The sequence below is a fragment of the Tupaia chinensis genome, unplaced genomic scaffold, assembly GCF_000334495.1.
Source record: "Tupaia chinensis unplaced genomic scaffold, TupChi_1.0 Scaffold000355_1, whole genome shotgun sequence".
Lineage (NCBI taxonomy): Eukaryota > Metazoa > Chordata > Mammalia > Scandentia > Tupaiidae > Tupaia > Tupaia belangeri.
In genome coordinates, this window is record NW_006159850.1 from 12761889 (window position 1) to 12780171 (window position 18283).

Consider the following 18283-nt stretch of genomic DNA (forward strand, 5'->3'; position numbering starts at 1 on the left):
TTTAATGCTTTGAAGAGAGATTTTGATTTCCTGTATTAAAGCCTTCATCTCTAACAGTTCCATTTGATTCTTTTTTATGATGTGTATTTCTTCTTTCAAATCATGGAGGGACTTCCTCACCTCCTGGAACTCATCGTCTTTATTCTCCTGGATCTTCTGGAGTTCGTTGTCTCTCTTCTCTTGCATCTCGATTAGTTTTGTCATTATGAATATTTTGAATTCCTTATCTGACATTTCTTCGAGTTCCATTATACTGTCTGTGGATGATGTGGGGTTGTTTTTTTCCCTTGGGGGAGAGATATTTTTTTGATTTCTCATATTTCTTGTGCCTCTGCGGTGGTTTCTGGTCATCTGATGGCTTATATGTTTCTTCCTAATTTCTTGGAGTTAAATCTGAGCATTCAGATCCACAATCTCTCTGCCTTATCTGACATTTCTTCGAGTTCCATTATACTGTCTGTGGATGATGTGGGGTTGTTTTTTTCCCTTGGGGGAGAGATATTTTTTTGATTTCTCATATTTCTTGTGCCTCTGCGGTGGTTTCTGGTCATCTGATGGCTTATATGTTTCTTCCTAATTTCTTGGAGTTAAATCTGAGCATTCAGATCCACAATCTCTCTGCAGTTCTGTTTCCCTGATACTCACCAAGCAACCTGTACTTTTGTTGTGGAGCTGGATATTACAAAGGCCTTCCAGTTTCTAGAGAACCAAGTGTACCTGGGCCGAGCTGCAGCGTTTCAACTGCGAGTTCAGAAGCACGCGTGAGGAGACGAGTCGTGCTCTCTGCAGCTCCGTCCTTCTCCGTGCTGCTCACTCTGCAGTCTATTCAGATGTTTGGCCACTGTGCACCCAGACCTGTCTAGACACTCAGTGTGTGGAGGCTGAGCAGCAAAGTGAGAAAGTAAGGTAGAGGGAGAAGGAAATGAAAACAAAGGGAAAAAAGAAAAAAAAGAAGACAAGCAATTAAAAGAAGGGGAAAAAATTTTTACGCAAACAATGAAAACCACAAGGTGCACTTGAGTGCTGCGTGAAAGGGGGAGGGCACAGCTCAGATGAAGGTGACTTATTAAAGGGCCTGTGATTTGCCTGTCCTATGTTGGGGGGGGTGAGAATTAGTAAGATAAAGGAGAGGTCAGAGAGGCAAGAAAAAGTACCTTAAACATTAAAAAGAAACTTTACAGAGAGAGAGAGAGACAGAGAAGAGATAAAGATCGCCCTACCTGCCTACCTTTTTGTGTCTGGAGGGCGAAGTTGGAGCAGAAAATCTTCCGTTGCCCCAGTCGCTGAAAGGCACAGGGCACACCTTGGATGTAGGTGGCTTCTGAAGGGGCCGGTGATTTGTCTGTCCTGTGCGGGACTGGGGAAAGGTGAGAATTAGCAAGATACAGGTGAGATCAGAGAGGCAAGCACAAGTACTTTAAACTTAAAACAAAACAAAAACAAACAAACAAAAACTTTACAGAGAGAGAGGCAGAGAGAGACAGATTGTCCTACCTGTCCACCTTTTTGGGTCTGGAGGGTGAAGTTGGAGCAGAAAATCTTCAGTTGCTGTAGTCCCTGGAAGGAGCAGGACACAGCTCAGATACAGGTGGCTTGTCAGCGCCTACTCTTTGTACTTGCATATGCATTCAGTGACAAGAGCACTCAGTGCAGGAGTAAGATGACTCTTAAGAGAATCGGTCATAAAGGGAGGGCCCTTCCTTTAAAGATGGGATTTACTGAACTTGTCTGTCATTGTTCTTGGCCAATCATTTTCTGGATGACCTGGTTGAACACTCGTAATACATTGACCTTATCTTGGACGGTGTTACTGATAGACTGGAATTTAAACAAAATTCCTCAGATGTTCTTGTTGACTATGCAAGCCTTCGCAGGCACTAGGCATTTCTGTTCTGTTTAACTAAAATTTTAGGTACCTTAGAGATCTTCATTTGATCCTTTCAGATTCAGGTGTTTTTTTTTTTTAAAGAATTATTTTCATTTAATCTTATTTATTTATTTATGTATTTAAATGTGACCAGAGAAGGACAGAGTGAGCGAGCGAGAAAGAGAGAGACAGAGAGAGAGAGAGAGATTGCGAGAAAGTGAGAAAGAAAGCTGCCAGGTCCAGGACTTGAACTGCAGTCTGCTGTGTGGGAGTCCAGTGCCCTTAACCACCATGCCACCTGCCAGCCCCTGGTTTCAGTTTTATTGAGGACAGTTTTTCCAGAACAAGATTCTCTGCTTTCTTCCACTAATTGAACTGATAATTAGTGGTCATTTAACTGGTTCTAAAGAATTTTGTTTCATCTTTGGATAGAACAGGAACCTTTTTACAGAGTGTGTCCCATTGTTTTTACTGTTGCTTTTGTCCTTGAAAGAATGCCCGTGTTTTTCTCCCCATCACCAATATTCCATCTCCGCGTCTCAAGTGGACCTCTAAGTCTGAGGACTAACCTCCGTGTGAGGTGCAATGGGAGGGCCTTCCCCAGCCTTGGCATCAGTAACCCCCAGTGGACTGAAATTCAAGAGGGACTGCTGGGTGCGTTTCATGCTGACAGAGTCATGGGGGGATTTTAGGGAGACAGAATGTACATACGTTGTAGTTTCATTTGTTCATTTCAGTCGGGGAGATGGTCTTTGTCCAGAATTGTTTTAGTCATAAAACTCAGCAGCCAGAATGTATTGAAAGCCCAGTGGATATTTCCCTAGTTGTCATTTATTCCCTTTCCTTAGATTTTGTTTCTTCCTCTTCATTCCTCACAAACTTGATGTCTCTTTCCTTGGCACAGGGTAACTAAGGAAGTGGATGCTACATCTAAAGAAGCCAAATCCTTCTTCAAGCAAAATGAGAAAGAAAAACCACAGGCTAATGTCCCCTCAGCTCTGCCATCGCTCCCTGCCGGCTCAGGGTGAGTATTCGAGTCTGAGTCCCAGATGGACTTGGCATGTTGGAAAAGCTGTTTTCAGCACAAGGACCTGTTTAAAGTGCAACTTCCATGTCGCTGTCCCTGAGAGAGGGACAGTATTTGCTGAAATACTTAACAAAGTGGAAGATATAAAGGGAAGTTGGCCATAGTTTTCTCGATAGATTCCAGCCTGAAAGAAGTCTGTTTTACAGCATTGACCAAGAGCTGGCCATGTGAGTTACATTATTTTAAAATAGTAGTTTTTTAATGAAATAATTAGTAGTTTGTCAGAACTTTTAATGAAGATTTGGGTTGAGTACTCCCTTTCATTTCTCTAACCTCACAGGCCCATTTACAGGTCAAGGTGATTTACAGACCTCTTAACACATTGTCAGGAACTGAATAGTTACTACTTGAGTTACTTGGAGCTGAAGATGAGAGTTCTTTCTCTTTGGAAGAAATGAGAATTCCTTTCTTCTAAATCTGTGTGTGAGAAGTAGAGTATCACAGTGGATAAGAACACTGTAGCCCACAGGGAATGAGGACAGGCCACACCCACAATGGCCCTGACCACCCAGATTCCTCGTGTAGGTCTGTGTTCTCAACATCCCCAGATGTTTGGCGTAGGACAAGTCTAAGCGGGCTTGCTTGCTGACCGTGCAGTCAGAGATGCTGTTTCTTCTTTCACTCCTTCAGTATAGAGGTCATTGCTATGAACAGTCAAATTTTGTTTGTTTTACTTTTAAGAAAAATCCCATTTGGGCCAGCTAGCGGCATGGTAGTTAAGGCAGGTCGATAACACGTAGCTGACTGCAGTTAAGAGTGGACCCAGTGGCTTAAGAAATGTGCCAGGTGTGTACATGTCTAAAATCCTGGAAGGAGAAATGGGGAAGAGACTGTGGCATGACCATCCTCACCCTCCCCTATGGGTAGGTGCTTTCTCACTTTCTTTTTCTTTTCTGTCTCTTTCCAGCACAAAATATAAAAGTAAACAAACAAAAAAAACCCCTCAGCTTATGATCTTTTATCAGACAATCTGTTCTTATCTTCCTTTTTAAAGAATTATTTTAATTTTATTTATTAATTGTCATTATTTTCTTTTATTTATTTTTTTTTTGGAGAGATTTTCACTGTAGGGCGCGTGCGCTCGCCAGACAGACAGAGAGAGACACAGACAGAAAGCGAGAAATCACCCCCCAGGGGGGATGGTCACGCCGCAATCCCTTCTCCTCCATTCTCCTCTCGGTATCTTGGGCACGCACGCACACGCGCCCGGCGTGAGTTTTAAGCCACCGGGTCCGGGACACGAACCGCGGTCGACTACGTGGGAGTCCAGCGACATACATAGCCATTACGCTAACTGCTGGTTCCCATTATTTTATGTTTTTGAAGTTGACTTGAGAGAGACATAGACAGAGATAGATAGAAAGAGAGAGAAGGAAAGTGAGAAAGCAAGCCGTCAGGTCCAGGACTTGAACCCTGGTCAATCATGTAGGAATCCAGCCACCTTAACCACCACACCATCTGTGGGCCCCAGTCTTTTCTCATCTTTGCAGCCGTGGCTCTAAACAACACTGTATTGTGCTGATGTGTTACCTTAGGATGCATTTACTCAGAAGCAGACCCTAAGTCATTGATATGAGAGGTGATTCCAGGAAGCCCCAGTAAAGAGGTGAAAGGGAAGAAGAGATCAGTAAGAGCAAGTTATCCAGCAGATTACCCTGGGAGTGGGGAGGCTGGCCCTCCGTCTCCTGAGTGACTTGGGACACTGAAGAATGTGGTGCAGGGCGAGGCAGCAGGCTGCTTGTCCTCCAGCTGCTCTCCCACATGGACTCAGCTGCTTTCCGTCCTTACTTGCCCTAGTCCTAATGCCGTGAACTGCAGGCACTTGCAGTCAGGTGCTGCTTTCAGCAGATATGTTAGTGATAAAGGTGAGGGATGAAGGCAACAGATGTCCCAGAGCTGTGTCCACATGTGCTTCTTACTCAGTATTTCCTGCGGGAGCTGCCAAGTGGCTAGAAGTCATGGAGTTGTTACACAGAAACCCATAGAAATAGGTTTGTGAAGATGTGAGATGGGGCCAGGTGGTGGCAGAGCTGAATTCCCATGGGAGGGCTCTGGGGCTGTTCCCAGGACCTCCCTGGGCCTGCCAGGTACATGCATATGTGCCTATGGTCCAGGCTGGCTGAGGGGGCGGGGCTGGGTCACAGGATGAGGACCCTGTTGTGAGTACCCCCTCTCTCTGTCTCTCACTCTCATGGAAGAAATAAATAGGTAAATTTTTTTAAAAAAGAGAGATAAGGGACCAGCAGATGGTATAGCAATTATAGAAGGGATTGCAGCATGGCCATCCCTACTGGGGGGAGATTTCTTGCTTTCTGTCTCTCTCTGTCTCTCCAGCAACTGCACACACCCTATAGTAAAAATCTTGTAAGGGGGCCGCAGGTGGTGTGATGGTTAAGGGTGCTGGACTCCCCCATGGCTCACCACGGTTTGAATCCCAGACCAGGCAGCTTACTTTGTTGCTTTCTCTCTCTACCTCCCTCCCACCCTCTCTCTCTCACTCTCTTCCTCTCTGGTCAAATTAAAATAAATAAATAAATACATAAAATTAAATAAAATATATTTTTTAAAAAGTCTTTTAAAAGCAAATAAAATAAATAAAAAGTGAGATATAAATTTGGGGCAATGGTATTTACCCTTCCTACATACCAGGAACTCTGATTCTCTATTGTATAATGTGGTATACAGTATATATCATTTTTAAAAGTACTATCCACTGAATTAATTTCACAATCTATTATGACCTGACCTTCATAAATACCTGCTTTAGACTACTTATGAAATTAGCCTTCAGGCTATTACATGAGTTACCATATTTGTATCTGACATTATTATTAAACAGTTTCTTGAATTTATTTAAACTGTTACTGTGGAAGTCACCTCTGGATATAACTAACAGAGAGAAAATAACAAAGTTGTTCTACCTTAGGTTTTTAGCACAATTTCAGCTAGCATAGTTTTGTCTAGTTTAGTTTTGTTTTAAGCTTATTTATCTTTTTTTTTTCTTTTGGAGAGGTTTTTGCAATAGGGCGCATGCCCTTGCCAGAAAGACAGAGACAGAGAGACAGAAAGCAAAAAATCACCCCCCAGGAGGGATGACCACACCGTAATCCATTCTCCATTCTTTTCTCGGGATCTTGGGCATGCACGCACTCATGCCTGGTGTGAGTTTAAGCCACCAGGTCCATTACTCGAACTGCAGATGACTACATGGGAGTCCAGTGACATAGCCATTACACCAACTGCTGGTTCCAACTTCATTATCTTCTTTATGATGAGAGAAAAATGGAGAGCATCCCCAACAGAGTCCTGATGCTACACACCAACCCTACCTTCGGCCAGCCCTGGTTGTGGGCACGTGTGTGCATAGCATACTCAGGGAGGTCTCCAGACCCAAACCCAGAACCTTCCTGTGTAAGTTGCCTTGCAGTTTTGAGTTTTACCATGCTCACCATTCAGTCCCATAACTAGCACAGTTTTCATTTCCTTTGGTATTTCTTCTTCATATAATCCATACTGATAACTAGGATCTACTTGGAAGCTGTATGCTTCAGAAAATACTCTCTGTAACCATAGTTATGAAAATAACAGGAGGGAAAAGTGGGCAACTTAACAAAGTCAGCTCTTCTAAGTCACTGAGCCACTCACGTGGAAATTCCTCTGCTTTCGATATCCATGCCTGCCTCTCTTAGAAAGAGCTGAGAGCCTTTCTGGAATAAGAGGTCTGCCAGGACTATATCTGTATTAGGGAGACCCGACAGGGAACAGATGGCAGCCTCAAATTAGGCTACTTTGAGGAGAGTTTACTAACTCACAAAGTGATGGAAAAAACCACAGGGGTAAGAATAGTGCAGGGGCAGGAGGGGGAGCATTGGTGGCGGCGGAAGGCAGGATTATGTGGAATGGGCTTCTGACTGGAGTGAGACCTTGAGTGAATGATGGACACCCCCGCAATCACCATGGGGGAAGCCAAAGGCATAAATACCACATTTCCCTTTTTTCTCTCCCTCCATTCTCGTTAGGGTCCTCCATTGCCCACCAAGGCATGGTTAAAGAAAAAAATATTCCAACACTTTGAAAATCGTAAGGAGAGACCAGCAGTTGGCATAATGGCTATGTCATTGGACTCCCATGTAGTCAACCGTGGTTCGAGTCCCATAACCAGTGGCTTAAACTCATGCCGGGCACGTATGTGTGCATGCCCAAGATCTTGAGAGGAGAATGGAGGAGAAGGGATTGCAGCATGGCCATCCTCCTGGGGGGTGATTTCTTGCTTTTTGTCTCTTTCTGGCAAGGGCGTGCGTCCTATAGCAAAAACCTCAAAAAAAAAAAAAAAAAGAGTGTCGCGACAGGTTGAGGAACTACTCTTGAGGAAGGAAGAGAACTTACTCAGCTCCAAATATGGCAAAACCAGTGGGGAATTGATAGCAAAACTGGGGGCAATAGATAGAAAATAAGGAAGAGGAGACGTCAAGGGTAGGGGATTCGTGCTGCAGGCGGGCTGGGGTGATCAGATATAAGATTGAGGCTTTTTTCCCTAACCGACTGAGCAGAGTTCTTGCTAAAGTGGGCTACATAGGCCCTGCAAGGGTGGGAGCCAGCATCAAGGCACAGTTGGGAAGAGGGCTCAGAGGAGGCCGACTAAAGACTGGTTAAGGAGAGAGTCTTTGTCGGCCTGTCCAGACAGAGCAGCTCCTAAGACAGACAGCAGCATGGAGAAGGGCGTTGAGGGAATCTGGAGTGGCCTGCTGGGACCTATTCCCGGGAGCTTTAAAAGGAGATTTTTCTCAGGAGATTAATGAACTGCTGATTTCCCTTGTAAAGAGGTAATTTGAAATTTGACCAGAATCAATCTCTTTGAAAGCTGTCATGGGATATAAAGATTACAAAGACATGTCTACCAAGTGTCTGAGTGAAAGTCCTCAGAGTTATGGATGAAATAGGGACACATTTAATTCTGGTACAAGTGTGCTTTGAATTTCTGAATAAATCCAGAATGACTTTCAAAGTTGGTATGCACATTCTTCCGAAATGCATCTCAGAAAGCTTTTACAGTTATACTTGTGCTTGGGATAGGGTGTCTGGGCAAAGGGTGTGCTTGTGAATTGGGGTGTCTGGGCATACTTTGTCATTGCAAACGTTGGTATCGGCTGGAGGAGACGCCACAGGCGAAAATAGAAAAGCCTTCAAGGGAAGAATCCGTGGGAATAATCTAACATATTAAAAGAAAATTATCTTAATGCAGCAAAATGTTTTTTCCACGACTTTTTCTCATTTGGGGAGCTGCTTTAGTTTATAGAAATTGTCCAGCAGAAACACTTTGTTTGTTTATTTTCCTTCTCTCTAAACAGATTTAAGTAATACAGGAAAACCAGAGTAGGAAAGTAAAACATCCTGTCCCACATCTTTTGCTAAGATAAGCACAGATTCAGAAATAAGGACAGATTCAGAGGAGCAAATGTTTGTAACTGAAACTGCATTTCCTCCACATGTTTAAAATAGCACACTGCTCAGGCTATAAAAAGCCAAAGTTTATGTTTTGGGAATGGAGTAAACCCAATTGTAATTAGAGGCAGGAATCGGACTAAAGGATTCTCTGTACATTGGTAGTAGAAACCGTGATGGTTAGATTAGTGTGTCTACATTCCTCGGCCCTGTCATTCTGTGCTCATGAGCCACCTCTACCCCCATTCCTCAGTCCTACTACCCACACTTTAAATTGCTTACATCCAGCTTCTTCCAGCATTTGTGGGTACCTGGCTGGCCAGGCTTCAACCCATACTTACCACCTTCTTAGTCTGTTGAGCAAATAAAACCCCCCAAAATCTTGTCATCGAGGCTCAAACACGTTTAGCAATGTTTGTCTCAAAGATTAGCAGACGCAGATTTCCTTGTAGTGTTGTATTAAAGACACAAGACCCAGACTAAAGCCAAGAAGACAGCAGTGCCTGGCTACTGTTGTGGTTTGCCGGGGTGCAGCATCTCTGGCCATTGTCAAGGCACCTTTAATTTGTGCAATAATCTTCCATCTAAGTAGTTAATATGATCTCTCCTAGTTTTTCAGTTAATATGAACTTTGCTTACTTTAGCTCTTAAGTTTTAAACATTTCAATGTATTGTCTTTAAATAAAGAACATTGAGCATGCAACTTAAAGTAAAAAGTATCAGGCATAGCCACAATATTGGGAAGAAATGTCAATTTTTTATCAAAATCTCTCATTTTACTGACCAAAGTTTCAGGTGCCTTATCTTGTCAAAAAAAATTTTTTTTTTAAATTTTCACTATAGGGTATGTATACTCACCAGAGAGAGACAGAGACAGAGAGAAAAGGAAAGTGAGAAACACCCCCTGGGAGTATGACCATGCCCGCAATCCCTTCTCCATTCTTCTCTCAGAATTTTTGGGCATGTATATGCTCACATGCCCAGGTGTTTTCAAGCCTCTGGGTTTAGGACTCAAACTGCAGTCGGCCTTATGGGATCCAGCACCTTAACCACTATGCCACCTGCGCACCTTGTCAATTTTTTAAAAAAAGAATTATTTATTTAACTTTATTTATTATTATTATTAATTTGCCATATGATAGTCATGTTCACCCAGGAGAGAGACAGAGAGAAAGCAAGCCGCCAGATCTGGGACTTGAACCTTGGTAGGCCATATGAGAATCCAGTGCCTCAAACAACATGCCACCTGGTGGCCTCCCATTTTTTTTTTTTTTAGAGAGAGGTTTTATTTTTTTATTTTTATTTTTTTGAGAGGTTTTTTCGCTATAGGGTGCGTGTGCTCGCCAGACAAAGAGAGAGAGACATAGAGACAGAAAGCGAGAAATCACCCCCTAGAGGGGATGGTCACACCGCAATCCCTTCTCCTCCATTCTCCTCTCGGGATCTTGGGCACGCACGCACACGCGCCTGGCGTGAGTTTTAAGCCACCGGGTCCGGGACACGAACCACGGTCGACTACGTGGGAGTCCAGCGACATAGCCATTACGCTAACTGCTGGTTCCCGAGAGAGGTTTTTTTTTCCTATACGACGTGTGCGCTAGCCAGAGAGACAGAGAGAGACAGAAAGTGAGACATCACCCCTCAGGAGAGAAGGCCACGCCGCCATCCCTTCTCCATTCTCCTCTTGGGATTTTGGGTACGCAGGCACACATGCCCAGGATGAGTTTTATTTTTTTATATTTAAAGAATTATTTTATTTAAATAAGTATTTATTTATGTATGTATTTTAATTTGACCAAAGAGGGACAGAGTAAGTGAGAGAGAAGAGTGAGAAAGCAAGCTGCCAGGTCCAGGACTTGATCCACACGGTTGGCCGTGTGAGAGTCCAGCACCCTTAAGCACCATACCACCTGCCATACCCCTACCCTACCCCTGCATGCATTTTAAAACGCTGGGTGAGCCCAGTGACCTAACCATTACACCATCTGCTGGTCCCCAATTATTTATTTATTTATTTATTTAAATTAAGGATCTTTTAATTTTTTAAATAATTATTTATATAATTTTGTTTGTTATTATTATTTTTAATTTGCTGTAGAGAAAAATACATTCATAGAATTATTTTATTTAAATTTATTTATTTATTTTTAATTTGACCAGAGAAAGACAGAGAGAGAGGGAGGGAAAGTGAGAAAGCAAGCTGCCAGGTCCGGGACTCAAACTGTAGTCAGCCATGTGGGAGTCTAGTGGCCTTAATCACCACACTAACTGCCGGCCCCAGGATTTTTTACTTTTAAAGGATTGGTTTTAAATTGAGATGAGCCTATCAAAGCTGGATCTGATTACATTGGAAAACTTTTTTTAAAGAATTATTTATATATTTAATTCCACTGCCGGCCCCAGGATTTTTTACTTTTAAAGGATTGGTTTTAAATTGAGATGAGCCTATCAAAGCTGGATCTGATTACATTGGAAAACTTTTTTTAAAGAATTATTTATATATTTAATTCCATTTATTATTATTATTATTTAATTTGACCAGAAAGAGACAGACAAAGGGAAAGCAAGAAAGCAAGCCACCAGGTCTGGGACTCAAGCCACAGTTGGCCATGTGGGAGCCCAGCACCCCAACTACTATGTCACCTACTGGTCCCTACACTGAAAGTGTTTTACTAGAAGGAAAATTTTATATACATAAATTCATCCAAATTATTTGAACAAATTTAATTTACATCAGCCACAAAAAAGGCGAGTTGCCCACAGTCTAACTTCATCATCCTTCTGTGAGATATCTGATTGGTTGTTCCGTGCCCGTGTATCTAGTGAACATAACTACGTGGTGAGGTCACTTAATGCCCTGAGGATGGCCATTCTAGCAAGAGGAGATTCAGCTTGTTTGGAAAGTGTAAATATCATGAGGGCTTATTGGTATTATTGTAATAATTAGGATAATTAGAAGAAAGATATTTCTGTAGCCATGACCTGTAATATTTTTTGGAACCCAGAAGTGATTTTCCTAAAGAATTATTTACTTTAATTTATTATTGTTTTAATTTACTATCAGGCATATGTGCTCACCAGAGTGAGACAGAGCATGGGAAAGTAAAGTCTAGTGCCTTAACCACCACGCCAACTGCTGACCCAGAAGTGATTTTTTTAAAGAGAATAAACTGTTTTGTCAATTCACTAATTTACAGTTGAATATGTTCTTTGTTCTTCTTTTAAAAACAACTTTATTGAGGTATGGTTCATATATCATCTAATTCACCCATTTAAATGATACAGTTTGTTGGTTTTGGTATATTAATAGATTTGCGCATTCACAGAGATGTGCAACCACCATCACTTTCACCACCCAAGAAACCCCAGACACCTGAGTAGTCACTTCCATCACCATCGCCATCCCTGTCTGTGCTTTCCCACCGCCCCAGTCAGCCACTCACCTACCTTCTGGTCTAGGTTTGCGTATTGGGATGTGTGATACGGGTGGAATGAGACAGTGTCCTGTTCTGTTATGTCAGGTTTCTTCGCCTTAGCATACTTTCTTCAAGGCTCATCCATGTTGTAGCATTCATTAGAACTTCATTTTGTATTTTTTATTTTTTTTACACATAAAATGGAATGAATAGTATTCCATTGTATAAATATACTACATTTTGTTTATTGTCGATAGACAAGCAGGGCATGATGCTTATCCATCTATTTAGTGACTATCATGAATAACGTTTCTGTGAGTGTTCATGTACAGATTTCTGTATAGGCATGTGTTTTTGTTTTGCTTGGGTATATATCTTGGAGTGGAATTGCTTGGTTATATGTTATCTTAGACATCCTCTTGAATGGGAAAATGAGCTGTAAGGGGAAAATTGAGCTGTGTTACCAAAGGCGAGTGGGTGCCTTGACTGCCTAGATTTCTTCCACTGTGATTTCTTCCTTCCTTCCTTCCTTCCTTTCTTTCTTTCTTTCTTTCTTTCTTTCTAACTTTGCTATAAAATACTTGTGCTTGCCAGAGAGAGCCAGAGTGAGAGGGAAGGGGTGAGAAGTCACCCCTCTTTGCAGTCCCTTCTCTCCAGGGATTGTGGTCATGTACAGACACACTTCCAGCATGATTTTCAAGCCACCAGGTCCAGAACTCTAGCCATGCAGTTGACTTTGTGGGATCCAGCTGCCTTCACCTTCTGGCCTCCTGTTGGCCCCATCATGATTTCTTTGAAACATCTTCTGTAGTATATTTAAGCTCTGCTGTAAGAAAAAGAGACCGATGGAAAACTATAATGTCCAGTAACCGTATAAAAGCACTGACTAGAAAAAAGAAAAAGTTTCCATCTGTCATAATTAATTTTAGAAGTGAAGAGAGGGATTAATTTGCCTTTTTGATTTGTTTCCACAATCAGCTTTTAGCTTTCTGCCCAGTGAGATTTCCTGTTTGAAGATAACTTGGGATTTCAGTTTTCGTCAACTCCGAGCTGGCCCTGTCTTTCTGTTTTATTACTGTTTGTAAGTCAATGTCCTTGACCTTCCCGCTGACTTTTGAATTTAACTTTGTTATTCCCAGCGAGGACATGGTGCTGCTGGTAGTAGGTGTTCAGCAGTGTGTAGTGAGCTGCGTTTGGTTGCCATAGTGACTTGAGCAGCCACTGATGTTTAGTAGGTAGAGTTCAGAGATGCTCAGTCCCTTGCCTTGCTCAGGATGGTTTGTATGCAGAATAATTTTCCTTTCTAAAACAGCAGCAGTGTCCCCCTTTGAGACACTGTTTTAGAGAGCTGAAATCCCTCAGTCACTTAACTTTCCTTCAGTTTCCATCGCTGGACTTCACGTAGGACAGGCATTCACAAACTGGCAGTCCGTGTACCAAGTCTATCCGTAGATGTTTGTTTGTTTGTTTTTTGGTTTTATAACTTTATTTGAAAATCAGCAGTTAGTTCTCATCCACATTGACTGTTTGTAGATTTTTGAATGTGGTAACAGGTACATAGGTCACCAGAGTGTAGAGCTTGTTGGGCGAATCTTCATCCTCGTTTCGTTTTCTGGACAACCGCACACGGATTCGATATGGGCCGTTCCTTATTCCTTTGGTCCAGACAGCTTTGTTGAGCCTGGTATCAATGCGTACATTTGGAGCCCCCATCTCTTTCCTGGCAAATTTCCGGATTTCTTTGAGTGCCCGAGGGGCACGTTTCTTGAAGCCCGTGCCATGGATGCGCTTGTGAATGTTGATGGTGTATTCCCGGGTCACCACCTCGGTGATGGCAGAACGGCCCTTCTTCTTCTCGCCACCCTTCTTTGTGGGAGCCATTCTGCCGGGCCTGAGCTGGAAAAGCAGTGCATAGATGTTTTTATTCGACTGTATTTTAAAGCCAAGAAAGTTGACATAACAATGTGGATTACTGGCTTTTCTTGGTAAATGTGTTGTTGTGCCACTCTGTCCTCTCTTCCCCACAGTGAGCTGCAGTGGAGTGTGTGGGATTTGGCCTTTCCTCCTCCCTACTCAGCAGCTTCTCTTTACTGTTACCTGCTTTTTGTTCTTGGTAGGCAGGTGCCTCTCTCACCTCAGAGTGACTTGTTTCCCTGTAATGACATGCTTACTTCCTTTTGGAAACGGTTTGTTCTCTAGATTAAATATTGAACATAGTATCTTCTTAGGTTGCAGGTTAAGTGTTTCTTTGCCCTTTGCTATGGTTTGGATAATGGTTTGTCTCCCAAAGGTTTATGTTCTGGAAGCGTGGCTCTAGTGCGGAGGCTTTGAGAAGTGGTGAGACCTTTACGAGGGAGAGCCTCATGTGGCCCTGGGAGGGACAAACTGAAGAAGTGGAGATTGTTTCCTTTTCTCTCTGCATTTACCCACACCTTCCTCTCTACTTCTGTTGGCCATGCCATGGTATCACACCAGAAGCCAGCCAGATGCCAGAGCCATACCTTTGGATTTTTCAGTCACCAGAATTGTAAGCCAAATAAACTCTGATCTTTACATATCCCCTATTCTCAGATACTTCTGTTTAGCAATGCAACAACAGAGTAAGACACCCTTTTTTGAAGGATAGTCCTGTTTATTGATTATTTAACCAAACTTAAGGCACAGTGCTAAGTATTTTACGTGTATTTCATTTCATTTACATAAATAAGCACATTTAAAGGAAATTTTGGCACAGGGCACGTGCACCTGGTGGGGGCGGGAAGAGGGAGAAAGAAATCACCCACTCACCATAGGACATGGTCACACCTCAGGCCATTGTCCTCCATTTCTCTCTGGTATCATGATATTTTAGACACACACACACACACACACACACACACACACACACACTTGTGCTCTGCATGTTTTTTCAAGCCACCAGGTCCACAACTCAAACCACGCAGTCAACCATCTGGGATCCAGCCACCTTGACCACCATGCCACCAGCTGGTCCCTCAGACACACTCACTTTAAAAGGTGGTCTGTAACTTTGTGCCCATTTCCACATGTCAGGACATGGCGACTCAGAGAGATACCATTGACTCATTGAGCTTCCATAGTTGGCGATTAGTGGAGCCAGGATTCCAACTCAAATCTGCTTGATACCAAAGCCTGGGCGCTCAGCCTCTGCCATTCAGCTGTTTTTTCTTACCCCCCTGGTTGGTATTTTTTGTTGAAGGAATCTCTGTTGAACTTTTTTAACTCGTGAAGAACTCTTTGAAAGCTGTTTTGAATTTTGTTATTTTTGATGGAAGTGAAATGCCTGTTACCTCCCTTTTCCTTTGTAACTCTTCCCCCATAACCGTGGCGTTCCCGGTTGTTCTGTATTGCAGTGCTGTCTCGTTCCTACCTTAGGAAGTCGAAGGACCGAGCATATTTTTAATAACTTCCAAGTGTCTTTGTACATTGCTGTGGGTCAACAAGCAACAGTGAAGCTGAAGACAAAATGTCAGCTGGGGCACAACGTCATTGCTGTCTCCGTGTGGTAATCATGTCCTATCGAGGTGCGAATCCTACTTTACGGAAGCTTATGTGAGGGTTGCGGGGATCAGGTGGGAAGATACCCTTGCTCAACATGTGGTGCGTTCATTTCTTCTCGCAGCCATTTGCTCCAGAAGAGACTAGCTAGAGAGAGGGTTTTTTTGTGTGTTTGTTTGTTTTTTTGTTTGTTTGTTTTTTAAATAGCATATAATTTGGTATTTGGATCAGGAAATGAAGTCTCTACCAATGTGAGCATCTAAATGAGACTCCAGAAATAAAGCAAGAACTTTTTTTTATTTGTTGTCGCCAGGATGAGTAAGATGAGTAGCCTCTGTCAGTTTGTACTGAATACCTACAGCAAATACTATGAACCGTGGAAGTATCCCTGGGGGTACTCAGTGTTGTCCAGAGTTGAACACACTCTAGTGTTCTGAGATCTTATGAGAGGAGCTTTATCACACATAGCAGCCTTACTTCTTCCCTCTTAGCCTTGAGGTGCCAACTCTTCAGAAATCCATGGTTTTAAGAGCCACACTTTTCATTTATTTTAAGAGGTATTCATCTGTATAATAAGCTATTAAAACTTTCTTTTGCTGTATTCCTATACCTTTGGATGAGTCAAACTTATCTTGGTATGAAAAAATGGGTCAATGAAGTGGCTTTTTGGCATTTCTTGGGTATGTAGGGAAGAACAAAATAGGTATTAAAGTTATGACAGTCACAGAGTTCACTCAGTGTAATAATAGAACTTGAATTGGGAACAAACATATAAAGAATTTCATTTAAAGAGAGAATTATGGGAGCCGGCAGGTGGCGTGGCAGTTAGGGGTGTTGGACTCCCACATGGCTGACCACAGTTCGAGGCCCGGACCTGGCAGCTTGCTTTCTTGCTCTCTCTCTCTGTGTATATTGCTCTGGTCAAATTGAAAATAAGAATAATGATAAATAAAATAAAGGAAGTAATTCTTAAAAAAGAGAGAGAGAGAAAGAGAGAGAGAGCATTATTTTCTCTAGGAGTAGAGAAAATATGTAACCTTATGGCAGTGCTTTTTTGCTATCTTTGCCTGGTAGACTAACTTCTACTTACACACACTAGAGGGCAGAGTTCCCTCCTAAAAGTATAGATAACTTGTCTTTAGCAAGATCCCAGGAGCTTAAAGCACAACAGAGTGGGTGTATGAGTGCTGTACATTTCCCCCCAATTAGACCCCAGTTAGATTAGTGTCATGCTACGATATTTCCATATACTATGCAGTTCCTACATTTTTCTTCTGTTAGAATTTTTTGTTTTCAACTCTATCATTGTGCTTAGAAAGTGAAAGATGATTTTTTCTTTCATTTTCTTTTTAAACAAATGAGAAAATGAAGTGACCTGGAGTTCCGTCATTTAAATATTTTCAGAAAAAAGGCAGTGAAAGTTTTGTGGCATCTGATCCTTTATTTCCAGCCCAGAGGCGAATGGTTAACTGGTTTTCCTTTCTGTGCAGCTCCTTTCTTGTGTCATGTCAGTGTGCTCTTCCCTGTGCTGTGGAACGCTATACTCACGCCGGCTTTATTGGTCTCCGCCTTGTGTTTTTACTTCATTGATTTTGGATATCTCTCCAGGTTCAATATAAACAGTTGCTTTCTTATAATGCCTACATGGTGTTCTGTTTTGTGATATTGCATAATTTGAGTTACCTACTTACTTATTTTTTCAAGATTTATTTAGTTATTTAATTCCATTTGTTATTATTATTTTTAAAAATTTGACCAGAGAGAGAGAAAGGGAGAAAGCAAGCCGCCAGGTCTCGGACTTGAAATGTGGTCGGCCATGTGGGAATCCATCACCTTTAACCACCATGCCACCTGCTTGTCTACCATTCCTTTATTGATGAACACTGTTTTTCAAATTTTACAGTTGTGAATAATTCTCTCTCTCCCTCGTGTTTTGTTTTTTCTTTTCTTTTCTTATGCTCTCTCATGCTGTTCTTTCTAGAGGACAGGTTCTTAGAAGTGAGATTGCAGGGCCATTGGGTATTGCATTTTAAGTTCTAGCAGATGCTGCTGAATAGGCGCCACCAGTCTGTAATCTCACGGTATTGCACACGAGGGCCTGTCTCTGTGCTGTTACCGGTACTCTTCCGTGTTTTCCCCAGTCTCATTATGCTCACTGGAGCTTCACAACCTGCTGGTTTACGTTGTGGCTTAACATTTCTCCTTTGAAAATCTTTACTGAAAACAGACTCCCCTCACCCCAGAAGAATTAAATTAATGTTAAATTTTATGTATTCATCAAATGTTACAGAATAAATAAATTTATGTTTGGGTGTTACCATCAATAGTCCCCATTACTGTATCAAATTATCAAAGTTAATTCTCAACTACTTAAGAGTTTAGGGAATAAATCTGAATTTTGACTCAACCACAATACACACAGGTAGTGCCACCACCCAGGAGGCCAAGGGTCATGAGGGAGGTGCGATTTCTGTTCCTGGGCCAACCTGAACCCACCAGACATAGTTGTGTATGCCTGTAACCTTAACTAATTGGAAGGCTGGGATGGGAAGATAGATCATGACTGTGTCAAGAATACCTATAAGGGGCCAGCAGGTGGTATGGTAGTTAAGGGTGCTGGACTCCCACATAGCCAACCGGTGCTAGTCCCAGACCTGGCAGCTTACTTTCTCACTTTCTCTCTCTTTCTGTTCCTCTCTCTCCCTCCCTCTTTGGTCAAATTAAAAATAAATAAATAAATAAAATAATTCCTTTTTTTTTTTTTAAGGGATTATTTTTTAACTCTATTTTTTTTCTCCTGAAGCTTTGTTTTTACTTAATTAATTTACATTCATCCCTAAACATCGTCACAGCATACAAAATGTGGTTTCTCATCCAGAATATACTGCGTAGTGGCTTAATCAGGCATGTTACCATCAATAATTTTCCATTTCTAGTTTCATATATATATATATA

At 42.1% G+C, this 18283-nt stretch overlaps 1 protein-coding gene and 1 pseudogene across 1 annotated transcript in view; one reads left to right on the forward strand and one right to left on the reverse strand.

The window, feature by feature from the left end:
- CFDP1 (chromatin remodeling protein CFDP1) overlaps positions 1-18283 on the forward strand; it is a 141160-nt gene that overhangs the window by 28343 nt on the left and 94534 nt on the right. The window contains exon 6 of the mRNA XM_006152635.3: positions 2772-2891. Within this exon, the coding sequence (XP_006152697.1) occupies positions 2772-2891 (120 nt within the window). The remainder of the gene's footprint in view (positions 1-2771; positions 2892-18283) is intronic.
- On the reverse strand, positions 13282-13702 carry LOC106735307 (60S ribosomal protein L31 pseudogene; annotated as a pseudogene).